Source organism: Euprymna scolopes, chromosome 29 (assembly GCF_053919585.1).
Source record: "Euprymna scolopes isolate OS-2025 chromosome 29, ASM5391958v1, whole genome shotgun sequence".
Taxonomy (NCBI): Eukaryota; Metazoa; Mollusca; class Cephalopoda; order Sepiida; family Sepiolidae; genus Euprymna; species Euprymna scolopes.
This window is the reverse complement of record NC_136510.1, coordinates 17,468,133-17,493,835: the sequence shown is the minus strand read 5'-3', so window position 1 is coordinate 17,493,835 and position 25,703 is coordinate 17,468,133. Positions and strand designations below refer to the sequence as shown.

Sequence of the window (25,703 nt, the reverse complement as noted above, 5' to 3'; positions counted from 1 at the left end):
TACCTAAGAATAATTAAAAAAAAAAAAATGTAAATTTGAAAATTAACACCCCTCGTTAATGCCCCACCTCATACACAACGGGGACAAATATGTGTGAACAACCATAAAACTTGTTGGAAAAAAAATTAGAATTTGCGTGGGGGATCAGTTACATATATAGATTTAACGTAAAATGATACTCCACTTCCGGACATTCTAATTTTTCTCATTTTTTTACCACTAAACCCTAAGTCCGAGTGGCAAAGTCATAATCGCTTAAAAATGTAGACACCTTCTCAAACACAAAATAAATAAATAAAAAATAACGTAAAGAGCCTGGAAATCGAGTATAAGTTTATGCGAAACAGATCCTTTATTCTAACTTCTAAAACAATTGTTTGTTTCTTTTCTTTCCGACAAGTTTTCAGGGTGTTTACACGCAATCGCCTAAAAAGGTAGAATCTCATTAGGGAAGAGGTGATTTAGCTGGGGGTGTTAATCTATTTTTTATCTGTATAAATAAGACAGTAGATGTATGTGTGTGTAAATATTTAACAGGTAAACTCTTAAACTACTGGTCACATAACACTGAAATTACCAGGAAATAGTAATTATACACCAATGATGGTTTATAACCAGTAAAATTTTTGTTTGGGTTGATGAATAACGCGTATAGACATATCGGCAAGGTAAAATCTTAAATGTTTAATCAACCAATGAAAGGTTGACACGAAAGCAATCGTTCAAACATAAGCAGAAGTTCTCTTGTTCATTATTTTTAAACAAAATTTAATAAAATTTGAATTTGCTCTAAAACAATGAATTTTATAAAGTTTATGTCCATTCACTCAGCGCCGGTAGAAGTGCCAATCGGCAGTTGTCAAGTCATTACAATATTGTAAGTATAATTTTATGCTTTTTACATCTTATTCCGAAATCATCCTACACTAGAACTTCATATGATTAATATTTCAGTATGATATTACTATAAGTTACTTTTAGAATAGTAAAAAAGAGAGATAGGTCTAACAAAGCGTTATAGTCTGCAATACATGGTTTATCTATCAAACAAAAAGCTCCTGTCCTTCGGAACCGGACATTTGATTCGGTCCCAAATTTTTTCTTTCCATTTAAAATGTGATATGAAAATTCAGCACTTCTGCAATCCTGTGTGGTAACCACGTCTTTGGTTTCAGTTTGATATTATTAGAGAACATATATGAGAATATTATTAATAGGACACATTTATTTAATGATCAGTCTGCAGCAGTTTTCTTAAATCAACTCCTTTTCATTGGTACTGGTTCAATAACATTGAATAAAAATCTTCAATTGCACAAATTACCATGTGGTCAGATGGTAAATTCAACTGGTGACCTGACGACTAATGTTTTCCCAGATATTGCTCAAAATTTTTTGCAATGTTGGATGGCTTTGTGAAAAAGCAATCTTGGCCCCTAGAAATGATGCTGTTTATATGATCAATTATAATCTTTTGCAAGAGTTATCACTCCATTGTGTTATTAATGAAGATCAGGCAGTAGAATTTCCTGGAGAATTCACTATAACCGCATGGAATGCCACATCATAACCAGATATTAAAGGAAAGAGCTCCAGTTATATTATTAAGAAATCATGATCCACCTAAACTGTAATGGCACACAGTTAGCAATAAAATATTTAAAAACTAATGTTCTGGAAGCCATTATAATAACTGGCGATTTTAAAGGTGAAACTATGTTGCTTCCTCGGATTCCCCTTATTCCTTCTGGCATGCCATTTTAGTTTAAGCGTTTACAATTCCCATGTTTTGCCATGTTTATAAATATATCTCAAGGACAAAGCCTCGAAGTTGTTGGATTTAATCTTCCGACAACTTGTTTTTCTCACGGCCAGTTATATGTTGGTTGCTCATGTATTGTAAGTCCTGAAAAAAAATCTACATTTACACACTTGTTAGAGGTTATACTCAAAATGTTGTTTATGTAGAGGTATTTCAAAGTGAATGCTACAGGAACATTTACCAGTGTTCAGATATGCATTGTACGAGATTAAATTAGCTATTTCATTCACAGATTAGATTACTAATTTCATATTTATTCATTTTTCTAGTTGTTGTTTTACAACATTTCGGCCAACTATTTCTCTGGCCTTCATCAGGTGGTTAACCACGAAGGGATAGGAATGCTGAGTACTTTAACTGTATCCCCAGTAATTACTACCTTCCATAGTTGTCGTTGTTTCACCACGTTTTGGCCAACTAAGCCTCTGGCCGGCTTTGGGTAGGATTGAAACCGCTATCTTCAGATAATACTCATCTGGAACAGTAGAGATTCAATATCTCTATTCACTGCGCCATGGGCCCTGAGCAGGTAAGCATTGTCTGAAGTTTGCGGTTTCAATCCTACCCAAAGTCGACCAGAGGCTTAGTTGGCTAAAACGTGGTGACACGACAACAACTATGGAAGGCAGTAATTACTGAGAATACAGTAAAGACACTCAGCATCCCTATCTCGTCGCGGTTTATCACCTGATGAAGGCCAGATGAATAGTTGGCCGAAACATAAAACAACAACTAAAAGATGAGGATAATAGTTCAGCCATAAATGAATAAATAACTCATCTCAAAAGGATTCCAATAATATAAATACTAACGTCATTTATATATATATATATATATATTGTACATTAAATAGTTAAAACAAAAGGATATTTAAGTTTTCAGATATGCACTATGATATGAAATAATAATTGCAAGTCTTACATCATATTTTGAAAGAACAAAGACTAAAAGATAAAAGATTAAACTAGAAAAGAGCATTAGGGATTCTGGCACTATAGACCTCTATAAAATAAAACGCACCTACTGCTCCTACCTCATGTGGAATGTGGAAAAAAAGCTATTATGAATTAATGATTCATTTAATCAATAAGATAATGATGTATGAGAACGGAATATTCAAATATATCAAATACAACCTGGCAACGCCAGGTACTTCAGCTAGTCTACAATAATGCCTCAAAATAATCTCTTCTGCGCTGAGGTTAAAGTGAATTTAATGAGAAGGGAGACGCTTCTCCAAGGGGTAACTATGGAAGAGTACAAAAATATTTAAGAATGGACTCATCGGCATTTCCTGCCACAAGCAATAAACAAATCGCCTCTTCAGAAGAAGGAGCTAATGTCTCTAGCCTTCTAGCATTTTTTAGCCTAATCGCATTTTTTTTAGCCTAATAGCATTTTTTTTAGCCTAATAGCATTTTAGGTTTTAGTGCGAGATTCCATCCAGATTTCCGAGTTAGACTTGAAATTTTCTCAAATCAGAAAAATTGCACTCTAAGAAAGTCGAGGGGTTACATCGGCTGAAAGGTTGTGAATATAACTCCCAAGATGAGAATAATAATCGAAATTATCAATCCTCATCTAAAAAAAAAAATAAATAAAAGGGAAAACATTTTCACACATTTTTTCATATTCTTCAATCAAAAGGTAGGTAAAAAAACAAAATAAATAAGGATGGTTCGCTTTCTTACCGCCCCTTCCTTCCCATTCTTCTTTTTACTTCTTCCTTTCAAGTTCGCAACTTTTTATTCGACCCTGAACATCCGACTTCCTCTATGTTGTTGTTGTTTGTGTGTGTGTGTGTGTGTGTGTGTGTGTGTGTGTGTGTGTGTGTGTGTGTGTTGTTTTTGTATCTGTCTATAACCTCCATTCTCATTCTCTTCCTACCTTTCACTGTTGGTTTGGGATTGGTTGCATCTGTCTTGCAAGCAATGAAGATTTTCACTTTCACACCTGCCATTTTATAAGGTGAGCGAACGGGGTTGGGGGGGGGGGGAAGAGGTCGTTTCTCATCTTCATCCTCAACTGAACTTTTCCGTTTTGGAAGTCGTAAACTGCGAAAGGTATCGTATGGAAGAGTTGAAAGACAAAATTTCTTTGCATCGAAGGAACAACATGTTCCTTTTTTTTCTTTTGTGTATGTGTGGGGTGGGGGGCGCTGAAGGATTTAATTTAGGGAGAAGACGTCACAAACTTCCCTGTGATATCTTTTTTTGTCTTTCTTTTTTTTTTTTTTTTGCCTCCAAAGACATTGCCATTTGAGAAGTATATGTGGGTAATAAGGGCCAGATTTATAGGGCAAGCTGAATGAAGAGCTGGATGGCAAGGTGTCCTGTGTGAGGGAGATAAACAGCTGTTTGTTCACATTACATTTAAATTTCTGCATGTTGATACGGTTGGGGAAACGGGGAGCAAGAAGAGAATTCCAAAGGTAAGTGGTCTAAGGAAATAAGCTATTAGAATCGGAATCTTCCGACATCTAGGGACCTTTACGTTGAAAGGGGGAAGGGAGTAATCAAGTGGGTTTGCAGTAAGTTCATGGAGCATATTCCATTAAAGCACTGCAAAACAGTACAGAGATGCGACAGAGGTTGGAATCTCGTTATCAGTTAGAATTTCAATTTGAGAGGGAAGGGGCGGTTCATTTTTATTTACAGTAATCAGCATCATACAGTGTAGTCCTCGCGTGCATTACACAGTATTATTTCCCTTCTTCTCTTCCCCTTATTGGAGAGGAGTAGAAGATCTCAGGAAACACGTCTACTTTGTATGCAGACCAAAATCTAAAGATAGCATTTCTAGCTTTCTATGTATCATGCATCATTATATATATATATATCATATACAGCATCATTATATATCATATACGGCATAATCACGTTGACACACCGGTTCCCGTCAGATCACCGAAGTTAAGCAACGTTGAGCCTGGTCATTACTAAAATGGGTGACCAATTTGAGAAGTCCAGGTGCTGTATGTAGGGGGACGTCGACACCTCCCTGCAAAAAGTTGCAAAAACCTAACCTCGTCATTTTCCCTAACGGGAATATATATGCGACTGCGGACCGTTTGTGAATTTCATACTCCCATGAAACTTCCTCCTTCGGAGGAAGCCGGTTAAACCCTGAATAGGTTGGTGCTGACTGCACACACACGCATCATTCTCTTGACTTCATGTTTGTTATGCTGATTCCTTGACACGTTTACTACACCATCTTCCTCTAACTTACTATTTATTTTTTCCTATTTACCTCTCGTTTAATTTTGCTACACTATCCTTCTGAAGTAAAAGTGCTCTATGAGTACTGGAAACTAAGGGGCAGAGTCAAACCCGTAAGAATGCTAGGAGTCAGAGTTAGACTCATAAAAATGCTAAGGGTCAGTTAGACTCATAAGAATACTAGGGATCAGAATTAGACTCATAAGAATGCTAGGGGTCATAGTTGGATTCATTAGAATGCTAGGGGTCAGAATCAGACTCATAAGACTGCTAGGAGTTGAACTTTTTAATTCACAAAATATCAACAGTGTGAATATTGGATTCGTAGTCAAATATTTTGAAATTTTTTGGAATGCTAGGAGTCGGAGTTGAGTCGGACCTTCCAACCACACAACCGTAGAAATTTATATCAATGACCAACCTGGAATTGATATAGTCACAATTCAGCAATGGAAATGCTAAACAGATTAAAGACAAAAATAAAGTTCATGATTTTTTTTCTACTTTCAGATGTTAAAATGAGCGCGAATGCGGCAGTGATGCATGAAACATCCAAAATGGTGGCAAGTAACCCCCTCGCCTCTTTTGAAAATAGCAGAAACTCCTTATGACCTTCCGCACTTATCTAACAATCAAAGTCATTCAAAATCCAAAAGGTTGAGGCGTTTCAAAAGGAAATTCATTTTTACATAAAAAGAAAAAAAATTGTGTAAAAGAATAAAGAAGCAAAAAAAAAAAAAATAATACTCTCCTCTTTGAAATCATAATTGCATTAAACATGACAAAAATATATATAATTTCAACAAACTTGAAGGATAACTGGTGATCCAAGTATGGGATGTGTGCACTCTAAAATGACAAAGCAAACGCACACAGACAATGCACATATCATACACTCTATAATAAAGACCAAGGTGTACTTACGAAGTGCCTTAAATAAGTTTCCAGACTTTTCGTATAGTCACTTTTATTGATAGTACACACATAAAACTCTAGTCCCCTTCAAAGTAATCTCCTCTGGCTGCAATGCACTTGTTGTACTGTTCCAACAACTTCTGGAAGGCTCCATGGAAGTCCTCTTGTGTGAGCATGTCAATGACACTCATCACAGCCTTTTTCATCTTATTAATTTCTCTTATAACGACAGCCTCTAAGGTTTTCCTAGAGCTTAGGGAATAACCAAAAGTCACAAGGAACAAGGTCTGGACTATAGGGAGGGTGAGGAACTGTCTTGATACCCACCTTGGACATGACAACCTCTTTCTTTCTGATCTTCTCTGAACACCCTTAGAACAAACTTTGCGCAAATCTTCCCATCTTCAGTTCCTTGAAAATAATTGTGTGTACAGTTCCCACACTGACATCAAATTGTGCACTTATTATCGTTATAGACACAATACAGTCTTTATCCATGAAATTCTTTATTTGACCAATCAACTCTGGTTTTCTGACTTCTTTACTCCTCTCACAGCTCACATCATCCCTTACAGACTCCTGCCTTCCTTGAATCTCTTACACAACCCCAAAACTGATGCTCGATTCATGCAAGATGGCCCAAAAGCAGTCTGAAGCATTCCATACGTTTCTGTGGCATTTTTTCCAAGTTTAGAACAGAATTTTATTGCATATCGTTCTTCTAAAGTATCCTCAGGTCCAGATTGTATGTTTGAAATTTACCAGCTGTGACAATCAGGCTTTAGTAGGATGTGTTCCAATTCCTGCTGTAGCTGTTCATTTGAACCTGAAATCATAAAAATTGGTCAGTCATCTCATAAGATGTATAGCAATAACATACTGAATTTTCAAGAGTCTACGACAATTTTAAATGCCTGTACAAAAAAGTCTGGAACTTATTGAAGGCATCTCATATTTGTATCTTTCCATCTTGTCATGCAAAAATTAGGGAGTAAAAGTACATACTTTGTTCTAGCCGCTATGTGAAAGCATTTCAAATAGTAGAAGTGAGGGGAAGCGAGAAAGCAAATAGCAAGTCAGACAGTCCTCACTACCTAAAATGAATTTACAAAGAAACCCCTTAATCTATAATAAAAAAAAAACTCATTGGTGGGTGTCTTTTTTTTTTCTTTAAGTCATCTATATATTAATACAATAGCGTGCGTGTTATTTTCTGTGTCATACTTACATCCAAGTCGTTTAATTGTTATGTACTTCCATTTCTTGTAATTTTACCAAGAATTCTTCATAAATTTTGATTTTAGTTTCGATTATAGCTGATGACACTCCAAAAAGTGTATTTTTAAAAAATAATTTTATCAAGAATTCTTCTTCATGTCTTGGTTTTGGTTTTGATTTTAGCTGATTGCACCTTAGTAATCTATTTTTTTTTTTTTATAAATAATTTTATCAAGAATTCTTCATAAGTTTTGGTTTCGGTTTTGATTATAGCTGAAGGCACTAAAGTATATATATATATATATATATATATATATATATATATATATATATATATATATATTATATTATATAGTTTGGTAGAGACCATTCCACATGCAGACAGACAGATCACTACATATATATCAGATGATTAAAGAATATTGAAAGATTCTTTAAATGCAGACTTATCTTAATATATAAGAAGCTCAACATGTGAGGTGGAGCATAAGCATATAAAGAAAGTTATAGACAAGATTAAGTAAAATGGATATACATGGATTTATTTGTTAGTTCAATGAAAAAAAAAACATCATTGGTAAGATGGCTATAAATGCTCTTTACACCTAGGCATTTCAAAGCCTAATGCTTCTCATCAGAAGAGAAAAAAGAAGCTAGTTCACAAATATAGGGAAATGTGTCATCTAGCTTATGTTACGTTAGGAAGGAAATGTCAGAATGTTAAAATGAAGATTAAAATAAAACAAGGAGATGAAAAAAAACATTAAGGCTGGAGATAGATATGAAGATAATAAATGAATGATAATAAAAATAAAAATAATAAAATAAAAGGAAATAGACGAAATAGCACCATACAACAACGAGTCATAGATCACTTATACCAGACAGGAAAGCCTCAACATCTTTCACCTGTGTAGTCTCTGCTGCATTGTTGGCAAATATCGATGGAATAACGTGTCCAACACAAGTCTTATCTTATTTGAGCCTTCCCAGCATGTTCACCCTCACCAGGCAACACAGATTATGCTGGTTAGGCCATCTCCACAGGATATCCTGTATGGAGAGCTGGCATCTGGACGAATGTCCACTACCCCCCTTTTCTTCCCAACTCTTATATATAGATGTTATCAGGTGAGGCATGAAGGCGATTGGTATCGATATTGGGTCTTTGGAGATGACCTCTCAAGATGTAATAACCTAATATTATTTTCTATTGTTATTATTATTACTATTATTATTTTGCATATTTTATGACTGATACATAAAAAATATAATTTGACTTGTAAGGGAGACAATTCGTATTATATTTTTTAAATTTAAAATAAAGTTATTCTTCTTGCTGACATTTATTTTACTATTACCAGTTATAAGCCAAGCAAAACAATTTTTTAAATATTGCCAAAAACATTAAGGCTAGTCAGAAACAAATGGTTTGAATCAACATCTGAAAACAGATGAGGAGTAGCTGCAGAGAAGCATGTACGCAGAAAGGGAAAAAAATCATTACCAACAGTTAAGGGATATCACATTTATGACCTTTTCAACAGACTCTGCCACTCCCGTTTGGTCTCAAACAGTTCTGTTCTAGCCAAGCAGACAGCCGGAACAACTCAGCTAAGGATGCTTCATCCATGGTCAACCCGGACCAACGGAGGCTGACTACTTCTACTACTAAGATGTTGCAACAATAATAAATGAAAACTAGCTTATCAAAAGGAAAATTCAATCTATGAGCTTAAATGCTATTTGGGTTTAACATTGAAAATCTGATATCTTCATATATTAAAAAGGTTAAAAAAATGTTTATTTACCTCACCTCAGACAAGGCACAATGTCACTTGGACATAAGGAGCTACCATTTGAGACCATGTCTATAGAGACAATATGTAAGTTGAGCAGCAAGATGTCTGTTCACATTACATTTAAACTTCTGTATGTTAGTACAGCCAGGAAAGCAAGAGACTGGGAGGGAATTCCAAAAGTCTAGCAATTCGAGAGAAGAAACTATGAGAGTAGAACACTTTCTGGGAGCTAGGGATCTCTGCAGGAAGAGGTTGGATTTTGCTGCTTGTTGGATTAGTCAGAGGTATATATGTCGAGAGAATACAAGTGCTACAAATTCATCAGAGCACATTTCATTAAAATACTTGTAAAACAGACAAGAGGGGTGTGATATTGTTGCAATAGGGCAGGGTTTGGAATTTGGTTTATTTGGAATTTGCAGGTTGATATTAGGTTGGTGACTATTTTGGAGTCTGCCTAAAAGGGAGAGTCTTGCGGTAGATCCACCAGCCTAGATGTGGCAACCATGCTCCATGCATGGACGAATGGTGGCTTTGTAGAAATACAGGATACTAGCAGGTATGAGTAACTTTCTAGCATGGTAGAGAGAGCCCACCTTTTTTGCAGAAACTTTGGCAATGCCTTCTATATATTTGTTCCAATTCATGTTGCCTGTGAATGTTAAGCCGAAGAGTTTGAACAATGAGCTCTCAAGTAGCATATTATTACTCATGGCACTCGGGAAGGTTTCTTGCAATTGTTAAAAGGAAAGAAGCTTAGTCTGAGCAGCATTAAATATTATTACCCGTTTACGTCTCCATTCCACTACAGACTGGCGGTCTTTCTTTAACGTTTCAATCATTGCCGTAGATATGTGTTCATTCATTTTACATGATGGCCTATTGGTTTACTATAGTGATTTTGAAACCTTTAATGCGTCGATTAGAAGAAAATAATTTCTGATCTGATTTAAAGTTTAAAGTCCAAAGTCAAGTACCATAATTCAATTGTGCTCTAAAATTAAATGAAAACATTTAATGTTTCCGGATGCGCTGTTGTCATATCAAAGAACCGAATATACAAAATGACATTTTGTATTCTGAATTTTTTAGATGAGGATTGATTATTCAAATTATTTGAATTCTTCAGACTACTGTTCTCATCTTCAGTGTTATTTTCGCAACATTTCAGTCGATGTAACCTTCAACAATCTTCGGGTGTATCTTTCTGTCCGAACTCGGGAATCTTTCTGTCCGAACTCGGGAATCTTTCTGTCAAACTCGAAATCTTTCTGTTAAACTCGGGAATCTTTCTGTCCGAACTCGGGAACTTTCTGTCAAACTCGGGAATCTTTCTGTCGAACTCGAAATCTTTCTGTTAAACTCGGGAATCTTTCTGTCCGAACTCGGGAACTTTCTGTCAAACTCGGGAATCTTTCTGTCGAACTCGAAAGTCTGCATGGAATTTCGAACAGAACTCTTTATTTCATCCACAGGGATAGCATGTTCTCATTCCATCAGCCATGATTGAATAGAAATCTCAAGTAATTCGTAATTGTATTCTGAGCGTTGCCTGCACTGAAGATTGAACCTTCAACCCCTAGAAGAGTAACTTTACAACTGAATGTTACCAAGTATTTATCCGTGAGAGACAGTCAAAATACAACTGCGAATTACTTAGGATTTCTAACCAGTCATGACTGACGGAACAAGAATATGCTACACTCGAGGGTCTCGTTAGAAATTCTGTGCAGATTTCCGAGTTCAACAGAAAGATACACATGAATAAAATCAGAGGTTACATAGACGAAAACATCATAGAAAAATAACACCGAAGATGAGAACAGCAGTCCGAAGAATCCAAATAATATGAATGACATTTTGTGTAGAGAAAGAAATATAACGGTGGCAGTTATTTTAAGAAAGGCAAACATTTCAGCGCTTCAAAATATCTTCCAGGTGAGACTGTTGCTCTTAAGTGTGGATTTTTTGATCTGAGAAAGATAAAGAAGAGGAGCAGGAGGGTGGTGGTGTGGGGGGGATAATGGAGAGGAGACCTGAAGAAGAAGAAGAAGGGTGGGTGGAGAAAATAAAGGGGAGGATGACTTTGAAAAAGAAAAAAAAAAGGAAATATCTTTGCAACATGGCTGATAATGGATGGTAGGATAGATAAGCCCAAACCACATCAGAAAATATAGCAGGCAAGGCCTAAATGTGTGTGCGTGTGTGTGTTTATATATGTACACACAAACACATATATACTAAAAGAATACTAGTCTTGGGACAAGTAAAATTCCCCCTGCCTCGAACGGTACAGATTTACGTTCCCTTACGTGAATAAAACAAAGATATAATGCTAAAATTCATATTATATTTCCATTAATCCGCCTGTACCATTTTTTCTGAAATGTTGTATGAACCTGTGTTATGATAAGGTGTAGCGAACTAAGTATTATGGTATCCGTTCGATGCATAGTTAGGGATTAATAGGGATTAGTCACCACAATAACACATTTACTTGAGAAGTTTTCTTGGAAAATACTAGGCCAATCCGGCTGAAATTTTTAATGGACCTTTGTCATGATAAGGTGTATGTAACAAACTAGTATTATGGTATCCGTTCGATGCACTGTTAGGGGTTAATAGGGGTTTATATTTAATGCAAAAATGAGTACAAATTTTCAACCGTCAGCCCTCCAAAAAATAGGCTCTGGATGAGAACTTAAGGCCAAATATCACATAGCCCACTACACAATTCAAATCATTACCTTTCCAACGAGCCTTCATTTTTAAAATTCTGATCAATAGTCACTGAGATTTCTAACTTATAACATTGCTATAAAAAGGTGATTATATATATATATATATATTATACTAGCATGGGTGCCCGGCGGTGGTCAATTTTTTTAACTTTGACCCCTATTATGGCCCCTTAAAATTTATTGTTTTGGGCTCAAATTAAGTTATTAAGTTAGATCCATTATATTGTACCCAATATATAGTAATAGAAATGTGTTCTACGGGTCTGATTATAGTAATGATTTCAAAAGTTAAAAAAAAAAAAAATACTTGGGTGCCATCAGCTACGATCGAAACAAACATCTAGATCTCCAGTGATATTTGCAACCATATGTCCTAAGGACACATGCATATCAAAACTTAAAAGATTAACATAGTTAAACATTGCGCATGCATAGAAAATACATGCTAAGTCGACTTATGCCTGCCAAGTTCCAATTTTTCAATTTTAACCCCTTAGCAGCTATTTTTTCAAGCTAAAAAAAAAAACAAATCAAATTTGTTCTACAGGTCTGTTTACCCTATATATTAAGTTTCAAGTTTGTAGACAAAAAATTGACAGTAATTTGGTAGAGACCGTTCCACACATACACAGATGAGGTTACTGTTATATGTATACTAGTATTTCAGCCCAGCGTTGCCCGGATGTTTGGAAGTGTATGTTGTATGTTGAGCAAAAAAACAAAACAAAAAGGGGTAGTAGGTAGGAAGGCAGGCTCAAACCCGTACCGTAAGGGAGGAAAAGAATGGGGGGAAAACCTGACGTCTTTGCTGTTACAACCACCGCCAAACTGGAAGTGACATAGGTTTAAATTAAGGCTAGACAATCGAAAGGAGACGATGACTTTCGAAAATATCGTAAAAAGCAATTCCACAACCCATATATAAGAAAATTGTATTTCCTTTTTAAATAAATAGAAAAGAGGGTTTTTAATATAAATATCAATACACACAAAAGAAAAACGAATTTATATAGGAGTATAGATAGATAGATAGATAGATAGATAGATATTCAGTTTATATTTGAAAATGAAGCAGCATCAAAAGGAGGTCACTTTCATATTCTTGTCCAGGATTGTCGAACTGGCATTTTTTAAAACCAAATTTCACGAATTTAGCATATTCTGAAACAGTTTGTGCCTTCCAAAATTGTATTTGGCCTTTTCAAAGCTTAACATACAGATTCATTAAGGAAGAGACAAGCAGAATATTATATAAAAATAATATAGCATAAAATAAGTATAACCCGTTTCGATGTTAAAATCTTTCACAATTTATTTAGATAATTTACTAACAGGCAACCTAGCCTTGCCCGGGCATAAAATACACAAAAATATATTTTAATTAATACAGAAACTGAGACATGTTCAAGAGAGCATTATGTTTTTTTTAAGCGTTCACTTCTTGTAAGTAGAAAAAGAAAAAAATACTCGAGCTGAAATTGAAACCAAAACCTATAGACAGTGAGTCAAGTACGATAACCATTAGACCAGCATGACACGAACTGTAAAAGGTGTTTTAAAACTATTTATTTTTAACATAAGGAATCTGTAATGTGAACTATTCATGCATGCGCATTCATGAAACGGTTTACAAACAGATAAAAATCCAATGACCTTCACGTACCAATTTTTCAATTTTGACCCCTTTGCAGCCATTTTTTATGGATGAAAACAGATTAAAAAAGTTTGCCACACATCCGAATATCCTATATACCAAATTTCAAGTTTGCAGATCAAAAATTCATTGAGTATATAGGTTGAGATGTGTCCTTTCACACACACATTCTCACTTTTATAGTGATACTAGCAGGTTGCCTGGCATTGCCCGGTCGTAAAATATGCATAAATATTATAGTTGAATTGATGCAGAATACTTCGTGATTATAAACAGAAATACCGTAGGTATTAAACGTAACGTTAAATTCCTTAAAAAAGAAAAATGAAGTAAAAAAAAAAAAAAAAAAAAAAAAAGAAACTGAGACATGTGCATGAGAGTATTATGTATTTTCTAAACAGTTCACTTCTTGTTCGAAAAAAAATAAATAAATAAAATACTTAAACTGAGATCGAACCCAAAACCTAAAGACAGTGAGTCAAGTACGATAACCCTTACACCAGCTTGACATAATTTTAAACTGTTTTCACACCAACTCATACTTACATTAAGTAAGCTGCACATGCGCAGTCATGAAACAGTTGGAAACAATTAAAAATCTGATGGCCTCCCACGTACCAATTTTTTCTATTTTGAGCCCTTAGAAATCCTTTTTTTCTGGATGAAAACAGATTAAAAAGGTTTCCATGTGCCTGAATATCCTATATACCAAATTTCAAGTCCGTAAATCAGAAATTCGTTAAGTATATAGGTTGAGAAGTGTCCTCACACACACATTCTCACTTTTATAGATATATAGAGTTATATTTATATCATGCATGGCACATGTCTGAGGGTCAAATGGTTACATTTATCAACTGTGAAGTAGACAGTCACGGTTCAATCCTGACTCAGATACAGCAAAACCGTCTTTTTTTAGATGATACTAGCGAGAGGGGAGAGTCTTTACCCAGTCGTAAAATAAGCTTAAATATGATATTTTAATTTGTCCAGATGTTCTATATATTATTATAGAGTCGTGATTTCAAAAGTGTTAAAAAAAAAAAAAAAAGTATTTGGGTGCCATCAGTTAAAATCGAAACCAAAAGCAAAACTGTAGCATTCAAAGCTAGTGACGTTACCACTGTACCAATGTGATCTGTATATGAAAATAAACTAAGATGAATGTAAAAAATGTGCAATGATTTTTTTTCAATTCTGACCCCTTTTTGACCCCTTAAAAACTATTTTAACCGGCTAAAGACCAAAAAAAAGAATGGTCCATAAAAAATCTAATCATTTGAGGCGCCTAGCACCGCTCTGCGATTTATTTTCGGAAGAGATTAAAAATATAGAGACAGACAGACATAGTGAGTTTTATAAATTAGACTTATGTAACGTCGAAAGAAAAACAAATAAAACATAATTTTTTTTTTTTCTGTTTTAGCAAAAGGCATTTATTATTTCTTTCCAAACAATGCCTGCTTCTTGTTTTTTTTTTCTAACTGCTCATTTCGTCGTCCATGTGATTAACAACACCCTGCCGTCTCAACACCAGCTAAAAAGTCTCTTGCCACCACCACGAGGTCACACATCCATTTCACCAGACACTTTTTCTTCTCTCCGACCACACGCTAGCCGTTTTGCTTCTCTCTGACCACATGTTGTCCTGTTTCTTTTTCTTGTAATGCAAACTCGTGTACACTTGCTAATTTGCATACATGCTCACTAAAACAGCTGCTGCTGCTAATATCTTTGCTAGTCATCTATCCTTTGATTGCTGCTGATATTTTCACATGCGCTAATACGCGCTCTGGCTCTGTTACATGAATACACGTGTGTATTTTGTATATCTGGGCAGCAAATATTTATTTTGATAATCATCTATGACGTTATCTGTTGTGCTAATCTTCTATTACCTCGACAAAAAAAAACAAAAAAAAAAAAAACAAGAAAACAACTTGTTTACCATCAGAAAACATTCCACTCAGCAAAAATATCTTTGTGTCAGAGACAAGAGACAACCATGAAATATTTCAGGCATATCCAGACGTATTCAGCTTTTATGTGAAAACGCTAAACTGTATCTTCTTTCATGTAACATCCATGTGGGCTGGTGCAACTACCACTAGTCTCTCCCTCTTAGACCGGGTCCAAAAAAAGAGTCTCCAATCTAATGGGTCTTGCACTATCAACCAAGCTCTAATCCCTGTCTCATCGCCACAGTTATATGTTCCTGTTTTACAAGTACTTTAATGAAATGTGCCCTGACAAACTTGTAGCACTTGTGCCCCCTTGATGTAAATACCCTCTGACTAATCCGACATGCAGCATCCCTTTACTGTAAAGGTCCTTAGATACCAGAAAGCCTTTTACTATAATAGTTTCTTCCCTTGGATTGCTAGACTTGGAAATTTCCTCCCTGTTTCTTGCTCCCTTGATTGTATTGACACGCAGAAATTTAAATGTAAATATAATGTGAGCAGACATCTCACTGCTCAACTCCCTACGTCGATGTGGTCCCAAATAATAGTCCTTTATGTCTAAGTATGCCTTGCTTGTGGTGAATAAGAGTAAAAAACAAAACAACAAATGAACAATTGTAATAGGATGTGTAGATCTCAAATTGAACTACATTCTTAATATGAGAACCCACGAGTGAAACCCCTGAAAACCCGTATACTCAATTTGAGAAGTTACTCAGTCAGACACACCTCATTAAACTTTCCTGAAACGCCCCCTTTTCATCATGGCCCAACAAACTGATAATTTATTCCTTAAAAAATGAACTATGCTTTTCATCATAAAATGTTTTCGTTTTAAAATGTCTTGATAATGTAGGTATTTGCATCCTTTCTTTTATATGGGTTTTCCACAAATCCAAATTTTAAGAGAAATATAAACTCATTAATTAACTATCTTCATAAAAGATAAACGGGTGGGGGGCACAGTAAACAGGGATCTTAGGGGTGCATTTCACTCTTGGTGATTATCAAAGCTTTCCTTGCAGTTATGACCGCATTATTGTTAATTTATCATCTCATAGACAGACTGAACTGAAAACCTCTGATGTCCACAATGTCACGTGTCATATACCGATGTCTCTTTGTTTTCAGTCTATTTTTTATTTATTTGACCTCCTAATCTTACACAACATCTCTTCCTGTTCATCTTTAGTGGGAATTGATTTATTTCCCAAACTTTGTGTACTTCTGTCTGCACTTAGTTCGACCATTGTAAAGATTAACATTAGCTAACATAATCGCAATCTGGCATAGGGTCATCCATTATACAACAAGCGTTCTTTGGAATTACCATATTTGTTGTGTGTCTTTTAATAGTCAAAAGATTGATCATCAGCATTGGCCTCTTCAACAAGTCTTATAAATAATATTTATGCCATGTAGAACATGGAATGAAAGAAATATAGGTACTTCTGCACTTTTGTTACCATGCTAAAATAATGTTATTATTTTAGAAAGACATTCTTAACATGGAGAGGGGAGAGTATTTTGTAATTATTCTGTACTTTCACCTAACAATTTAATAAAAAAAGATATTGTAAAACTTGAATTTAACTTGAAAATACTATTTTTTAAAAATAGCACAGTAACAAAAGTGCACAAGAACCGAAATATAGTTTGCTAATTGAGCCATCCTCGAATGAAGATATTGCATAAATGTAGGTTAATAATAACTTAAAGATCTTTTTTTTTAATATTTTTTATATCATATCACTCATGAAGGTCCAGAAGCCACTCAAGGACAAGGGTACTGTAATGCAAATTTGATAAGTTGATTTATTTTAGAGGATAGTTCTTCAAGAACCTGTTCATGTTTGACTTGAAAACAACAATGTTATAGTCAGTCAGGGAGCAGCTCCATGACATTATGTTCCACATACGAGCAGTTCTAGAAAAAAACTGCTCATGGAATTTTTGCTTAGATTTAAGCACAGACAGAGAGTAAGAGAAATTATTGATAGTTGTTCTAGCTAGTCGAGTGTTTACTGCGAATAACTCACAGGGGAAAACCATAAAGTGAACCGCAGTTGAACACCTGCCATGAAAATAATGATGGAGCAGAGAGAGGCACGCAGCATCTCTTCTATGAGAAAGAGGCAAGATATCGGGAGAAAAAGACATCGGCCAAATTTCAAGATTTTTTTTTTTTCGTTAGGTGAAAGGATTTGCTGAAGACACTACATTCGTTCAGCATAGAAGTTATCCTAAGGATGAATCGATTATGCTGTACGGTCATGTGCAGGATGGATGCCTTAAATTGCAGAAAGGTTGACCAGCCAAGGAACACTTTGAAAGAAGTAGTTTAGGAATTTTAAAACTGCTAACTTGCTGAATTTGAGAGTGAGTTTATGACATTAGTTTGGGGGCGATTAATCGGAATTAAAAAAAAAATTTTTTTTTTAAATGGAAACTTTTAGTGGAATTGGTATCGGAGAAATTTGTACCTGCTTTCCAATGTGCAGAACGGTTCTTTTTATTGTTTTTTTTTGTTTTGTTTAAAACTTAACTTTTCATGACTTATACTAATGATAGAATGACAGACATTTATGGATTTCATACAACTAATAAAGATAAAATTCATAAGTCATACACAAGTGTCTTTTTACGTTTGTGAAAATATATGGGCATATTACATGGGTTTTTACAGTAATCCCCCCCCCCACTCTATATTTGGAAATTTAAAAATAATCGTAATCGGTAATTGTATCAAAATCGGAAATTTAGATCAGAATTGGTAATTGTATCAGAATCAGGAAAAAAATATCGGAATCGTCCGCTCACTATACGAAATATTAGAAAACGTCTGACGCCAGAGCAACGAAAAAGTGACGTTAAATGAAAAGAAGAAAAACTGCACAATTTTCAATGAATTTGTTTTGCTTTCTACAACTTTAGATTTTTTTAATTTAAAATAATTATTTAAAAATAAAAAAATTTTGTTTTAACTTACCAGGAATTGAGCAAGGTGAAGCCACACTGGACATTGGACGCAAAAGATCAAGTCGTTGATACTATTTAAATCTGGAAAATAAAAGAAAAAAAAAGAAATCATTAACAAATATTCTTTTTATCGCAACTGTTTTGTAAAATTCTTTATTTGAAATACTTTTTCTTTCTTTTTTTTTTTTTTTTTTTTACATAGGCATCATCACTTATCAAGGCCCAGAAGCCACTCGAGGATAAGGGTTAAAGAGTGTACAATAGTAAAATTGGACAATATAGTAATCGTTAGTAATGGAAGTTCGAAAAATTTGTTAACTTAAGTGCAACGGCTCATCAAGAACTTGTTTACGTTGGCCTTGAAGACAACCATATTGTAGTCAGCTGAAAAGCAGAAAAATGGAAGACAGTTCCACAGGTGTGCAGTTCTAAGAAAAAAGCTTTGTTCATGGAATCTACGTTTAGGTTTAGGCACAGATAAAGAGTGGGGGAAATTATTGATAGCGTTTTCAGTTAGACGAGTATTTCCTGTGAAAGTTTGGCGAGAGGGGACCATAGATTGGACCTCAGTCGAGCACTTGCCATGAAAATAGTGATAAAGCAGAGAAACTCGCAACACCTCTTCTGTGAGAAAGAGGTTGCAGGGAAGAGAAAATGACATCCCTACAAGACTACAAAGTCTATTTTGAACTCTATCAAGGCAGGACAAGTCCTTTCTGGTAGCTCCTGCGCAGATGTGGCAACAGGACTCTATCCTTGGACATACCTGGCTCTTATATAGATAGAGAATTGCATCAGCAGTGAGATATCTACTGGATTGATAGAAGGATCCCACCATTTGATGTATGTGTTCCATTTCAGATCAGTAGTAAAGGTCAAGCCCAGAAGCTTGTCAAAACATGAGGCCTCAAAAATATTCATATAATAAACATCTATATTATATTTCTCTTTGTCTGCCTGTCCATTACACTTTTTCTCAGAAACTACTGGTACGCTCTGGTTGAAATTTTGTATGGACCTTTGTTATGATAAGGTTCAGTGAACAAAATATTATGGTATGTTCGATACACAGTTAGGGATTAATAAGGATTAGTGGAAATGGAAGCCTCCGTTCACTATTGAAAGATAATGGATAAATGTAGGTTAATAATGACTTAAAAATCTTTTTTGTTTTTACATTTTTTATATCATCACTCATCAAAGTCTAGAAGCCACTCAAGGACAAAGGTTAATGGGTACTGTAATGGAAATTTGATAAGTTGATATATTTTAGAGGACGGTTCTTCAAGAACCTGTTCATGTCTGACTTGAAAACAACCATGTTATAGTCAGCCAGGAAGCAGACAGATATAAGAGTAGTTGCGCATGTAATTATGAGGCAAGGGTTGCACAATCACCAACCATACCTCTCCTGAATCGGCACTGCTTGAATCCAGTGGTAAGGAGAGGTTCAGAACAACTGAAAACAATGCGGGGAGCAACTACAGCACTTGGAATTCCCAAATGGTCACCCATTTTAGTACTGACCAGGCTCAACGTTGCTTAGTATTAGTATTCAATGCAAAAATTATCACAAATTTAACCATATTCAATCATCAATTTAGCATAAAACAAATTCTAAGACAACTGTTTTTTAAAGGGCAAAATATCTAGTTTCCTCCATTATTTTGTGAATTATTTTTTTTATTTTTCATATTATTCATTTTTTTTGTGAATTTGTGAACTCTTTTTCTCATTTATTCATACAGATAAATATTAACAATTCTGAAACAAGTTTTTATTTTAAATATAACCAATAAAGAAAAGAAATCAATTTACTTTGCACTTGCAATTTAGAAATAGATAACAACTTGTTAGAAACTCAAATGCAAGAGGGGATTATAAAGAAAAAACAATAGGGGCAATCGAACACAAATGCTAAATAATTTATCCAGTAAATAAAGCAATATTGTAAATAAATCAATATTGTAACTATTTTTTGTATTAAAATAAAAACAATCATTGAACAAAAAACAATGACAAATAATAGTTAATTAATAAAATGTCTATTTTCAAAACGAATATGCAAATGAGGTAACCTTGCAACTGATATTGCATAGACATAGATACATAAAAAAAATGGTGCATCTCTTATTTAATCCTTTTGTGCATAGTGTTACGTACCTCACAGCAAAAAACAGAAAGTCGTAGATTATCATAAATTTTGATTTGAACAATTATATCTTTTTTTTTTTTTACATAGGCGTCACCACTTATCAAGGCCGATAGGCCACTCAAGGATAAGGGTTAAAGAGTGTAGAGTAGTCAAAAGGACAACATAGTAATCGATAGTAATGGAAGTTCGGTAAATTAGTTAACTTAAGTGGAACGGCTCATCAGAAACTTGTTCACGTTGGACTTGAAGACAACCATATTATAGACAGCTGGAAAGCAGGAAAACGGAAGACAATTCCACAGGCGTGCAGTTCTAAGAAGCTTTGATCATGGAATCTATGTTTAGGTTTAGGCACAGATAAAGAGTGGGGAAAATTATAAATAATGTTTTCAGCTAGTCTAGTGTTTCCTGTGAAAGTTTGGCAAGAGGGGACCATAGATTGAAGCTCAGTCGAACACTTTCCATGAAAATAACGATAAAGCAGAGACAAACTCTGTTTCTCTGAGAATCAAGGACATTGAGGGATATGGTTTAACTCCATTATTAGTTGGTACCGGCCTTTTCAGAAGTAAGCTCAACTTGAACAGTCATGGTTTAAGAACAAGTTAAGGTACATAAATATTTCTGTAAGAAATCATGCATGAAAGGGTTAAAATTGAATAGACTTGAAACAGAACGTCTTAAAATCTAAAATTAATGCGAGAATTGGATCAAACTTTCACATTCATTGATTTAGACTGAGACATGCGTCTCGGTGTTGCTCGGGAAAATTGAGAAAACCAAGCATCATAACTCCCAGAATTAAATCTACTGGAAAGAATCTTTTCACTGAAAATTCCAATTTTTTATTCTCGATATAAAGTTATTGGTGCAGGGATAGACGTACTCGATGACTTGTTTGCTTGGCCGGTATGTGTGGGTTTGGGGGTGACTCTATTTTTAATTACAAAATTGTTTAATTGTTAAAAAGAATAAAACGGCTGACTTTATATATGAATGAATCCATCATGGTGAAATCTAATTTCTACTTCGCCCGGGCCTTTTGGCCTCAGGCTAGCATGAATACAAACAAGCTAACATGGCTATCTTCACATGCGGTACACACACGGACTTTCTTTCTTATGTTACAGGACTGTCCGTATAATCATCAACATCTCTACAGAGAAACTCTTAACAACTAACCCATTTCTTTCTATACCTTACAAACGAAGGTGACCAGTAAAGTTGCTTATTAAATGTTAGAATGAGATTTCTTTTTCTTATCTTAATTTTAACAAATTTGTGACCCCGGAATACTTAGCTTTCAACAGCTTTGTTTGTTATCTTTGTTTTTCTTAGACTAAAAAAAACAAAAACAAAACAAAACTTTCAATACCGCTAACATTTCATGTTGCCATAGGATTTTTTTCTTTCCTAAAATTCGGTTTAACCACATGCTTTTCATACACACACAAAAAAAAGAAAAAGAAGAAAAAAAAAGTAATATCTTAACAGGCACACTTCACAGAAAAATATAACATTTTCGCCGAACACTTTAAACTTAAAAAGCTAAAACATTTTTAAACAAACACTTGTCTCTCACACACACACACACACACACACACACACACACACACACACACACACACACACACACACACGATGGCTAAAAACATTTTAGCTGAAACACATTTTACTGGGAATGCTGAATAACGTTTCAATTGGATACGATTTCCCAAAACAAACAAAACAAAGAAAAAACATCTTTCACCGGACGTTAACTAAACAACGGTTCCAAATATCACAAAAGAAAAAAAAATACGAGACAAAAAAGTGAACCCTATTCTTCCTGTCCGAAAACACTCCAATATCGAATTTTCATTTCTTTTCAAGCTGCCTTTTTCCAATTACAATCTCCCGGCATAAACCGTGGCTACCACGCATAAACGCTCACCTCGGATATTGAAGCAAAAAAAAAAAAAGAAAAAAAAGGGTACACGTGGTGTATATATCTGTGCCTGCATAGACTTAACTCCAGAGAAAGTTTAAAAAGTAAAACACGTCGACCCAACAACATTGCATGCATGCACGTGGTGTAAATATTCTCTGCAATAAGAAACATTCCCCTCACAAATTTATTTGACACAAAAACAAATAATTATTTTCACTGAAGGACAACTCGAAGCATTTATTTTTTCACCAACCTCCACTAGAGGTAATTTCTGAAATAAACTTGTCAACAAAATTCTTCATCAACGTATAATAATGAGCAACAGCAACTTAACGACTTCAAAATCCACTGGAATAAGTTCAAATTTAAAGAAATTTTATACAATTCTATGAAACAAATTTAAACACGTTCATAGCAACCAAGCCTCGTGTTGATAAAAGCAGATTTTACAAGCAACTGTCACTATTTCGTATTTTCTAAGACAACTTATCACGGATGGGCACACATAAAAGAATTTTTCTTTTATTCCGATAAATATTTTTTTGGTTTTCTTCTGAAAACCAATTTATTTGGTTGGTTGTTTTTGTTTTACGGCATATCAACTCTTTTCAGGTTATTTAATGCCGAATCCAGTTATTTTGAAGAAAACTTTTTTTAATAGAATATATTCTTTGTTTCAAGTTGGTTTCTACTTAACCCATAGTTGGGACCCTAACGGTACTACCACTCTGAGTCAGAGTGGACCTGGGAGCAACGGTAATTAAAGAGTCGCTCCACACTCCCCAAAGCCCGCAAGCTGGGGCCTCACCATCGGATCTAGTTTAACGTCATATCCAGGACCATGAAAACCAATTCAAACAAGGGGGTATTTGTAGCAGATGAAAATTCTAATAAACACAAGCAGGAGCGAATTCTCATGGCTGGAGATTTGGAATACACTTCCTTCCTAGCTTGTCCAATCAGAAGCCAGCTCTCAGTCACGTTACGGAGTTTATAAAACTTTAAACTGGCAACACACTTTCTCTCTCTTTCTTTTTGGTTCTTGCTGACAGCACGCCCCTCTGTTGGAGCACAACTTTGCCTGGGCTAGCCTGATCATAAACAAGCCAACATGGATATCTCTACATGTTGTACACACGAGCTCATCCTACAATATTGCCTCTAATCTTTCGTGAGGCACGCTTCTACTAATAACTTTTAGGAGACAAATAATCCATCATGGCTATGGACCGTAACTTCAACATGTATCCACAGAACACTTTTCTCTTTTAACAGGCCTGTATAATCTTTAACGTCTTTAAACTCTATGTTTTAGTTTGCACTTGCTAACTGGTGACCCTTTCTATTCTTTTAATGATTCATCTATTTCCATTTTCTCTTTCAACAGGCCTGCACAATCATCAATGTCTCTACACAGAAACTCTTAACGACTAACCGGTTTCATTATTCTTACTAACGAAAACAACGTTTTTATATATATAGTTGAACGTCAAAAAACGACATTTTTGCACCAGTCTAATAAAACCTTTCACCGGCAACACACTCTCTCCCTCTTTCTTCCTGGCTCTGGCTGACAGTGCACACCTTTGTTGGAGCGCGACCTCACCCTAGCCATTTAGCCCCAGGCTTGCGTGAATACAAACAAGCCAACAGGGCTATACCCAAACACGGACTTTCACATGCGGTACAAACACGTACTCTCTTTTTACCACAGGATTCTCTAATCTTTTGCACCCCCCTGTCTATACATAGACGCACGCTCCGACTACTAACTTCAACACGTATCCACTGATCACCTTTCTCTTTTAACAAGCCAGTATAATCTTTAACGTCCCTACACAGAAACTCTTAATGACTAACCCGTTTATCCCTATACCTTACTAATGAAGATATTTATAAAAAATAAAGCTGTTTTAAAATTAAATGTTAGAATGAAACCTCTTTTTCTTGTTTTAATTTCTACACATTTTATTGCCTGAAAATAACCTTTTTTTTATTTTTTTATAAAATTTTAAATAGAAACATTTTTTGTTAGAAAAATTCGTTTTTCTCTCGTTTCCCTTACAAAACTCTCTTTATGTTTTAGTTTGCACTTGCTAACTGGTGACCCTTCTATTCTTTTAATGTTTCATCTATTTCCCTTTTATTATGCATGTACGTCTATATACATTCCTTCATTTTCTCTCTCCGTTAAAACATAACTTTTATACCAAATTTGTTGGTATGTTTCTTGGTTATACACAAAGAGGCTGTCGCCGTTCAAAATGGCTCTACAGACCAGGAAGAATCACGCCACACAGTTGCATGTTTAAGAACTCGTTGGGATAAAACAGGGACAGTGGACAAATGAGTGTTGTCGCTTTGATGACTAAACTTAATTAAGATCAGTAGGATATTGAAAATTCACAAGAAAGATTTAGTCAGAATTTTTATCGATCAAGCAATCACACTCCAAAATCCTAGCACCTTCAAACAACTGTCCCATAAATCCCAAGCACTCTACAATGAAAATTACGGTGTAGATCCGGCATTTTCTTCTACTAAAGGAAATATTGGGTCGGAAAATTTGAAATTAAAAAAATATATATCTACAGAACTCCTACTCTCTTTTTTCTCCCCCTCCTTCTTCTCCTAATTAGCCTCTGTTTCTCTCTCTCCTCCTTTCTCTCTCTTCTACTCGCTCTCATTTCTCCCTTTCTCTTACTCTCTCACTCTTTTCTTTCCCACCTTCTCTCTGCGTTTCATATTTCAAACCGCCGGATTTCTGCTGGATTTATTTTCCATTCAAGATGAACAAAACATTCGGAATCTCGATTCAACTCTAAATCAATCTGACATCCACTCTCTCATTTGGACAGCAATCAAAAACTCACAGAAATTCTTTCACTTCCTCGAAAACAAAGAAAGAAAATACACATCTTTTTCTTTCTTTGAATCTTTTCCTTCCTTTATGCTTTTTCTTTCTTCTATTTTTTCTTGTATCATTTCTATTTTTAATCTTTTACAAATGTTCTTTAATATACTTTTTCTTTTTGTCGTTTTTCCTTTTCGTCATTTTTGTCTTCTTTCGTCTATTTCGTTTTCTTTCATTTTTTCAAAAAAGAATTGTCATTTTTTTTTCATTTTTTCTCTCATCATTGTTTTCATTTTTTTTTTTTCATTTCTTTTCTTGTCATTTAAAAAAATTTCTATTGCCATTTTTTTCTGCTTGTCTTTCATCTTTTTTTCTTTTTCAACTCTTTTTCTTTTCCATCTTTTTACTTTTTAATTTTTCAGCTCGTTTATGAAGTTGGGTATGTTTT

At 34.9% G+C, this 25,703-nt stretch overlaps 1 protein-coding gene and 1 pseudogene across 3 annotated transcripts in view; one reads left to right on the top strand and one right to left on the bottom strand.

Annotated features, from left to right (window-relative positions):
* Nucleotides 1-25,703, bottom strand: part of LOC145252514 (uncharacterized) — a 204,163-nt gene that overhangs the window by 99,274 nt on the left and 79,186 nt on the right. For all 3 annotated transcript variants that reach the window (XM_080112051.1, XM_080112052.1, XM_080112053.1), the window contains exon 2: nt 18,327-18,397. In XM_080112051.1, coding sequence (XP_079968177.1) covers nt 18,327-18,360 — 34 coding nt within the window. In that variant the 5' untranslated portion in view covers nt 18,361-18,397. The remainder of the gene's footprint in view (nt 1-18,326; nt 18,398-25,703) is intronic.
* Nucleotides 4,685-4,803, top strand: LOC145252876 (5S ribosomal RNA; annotated as a pseudogene).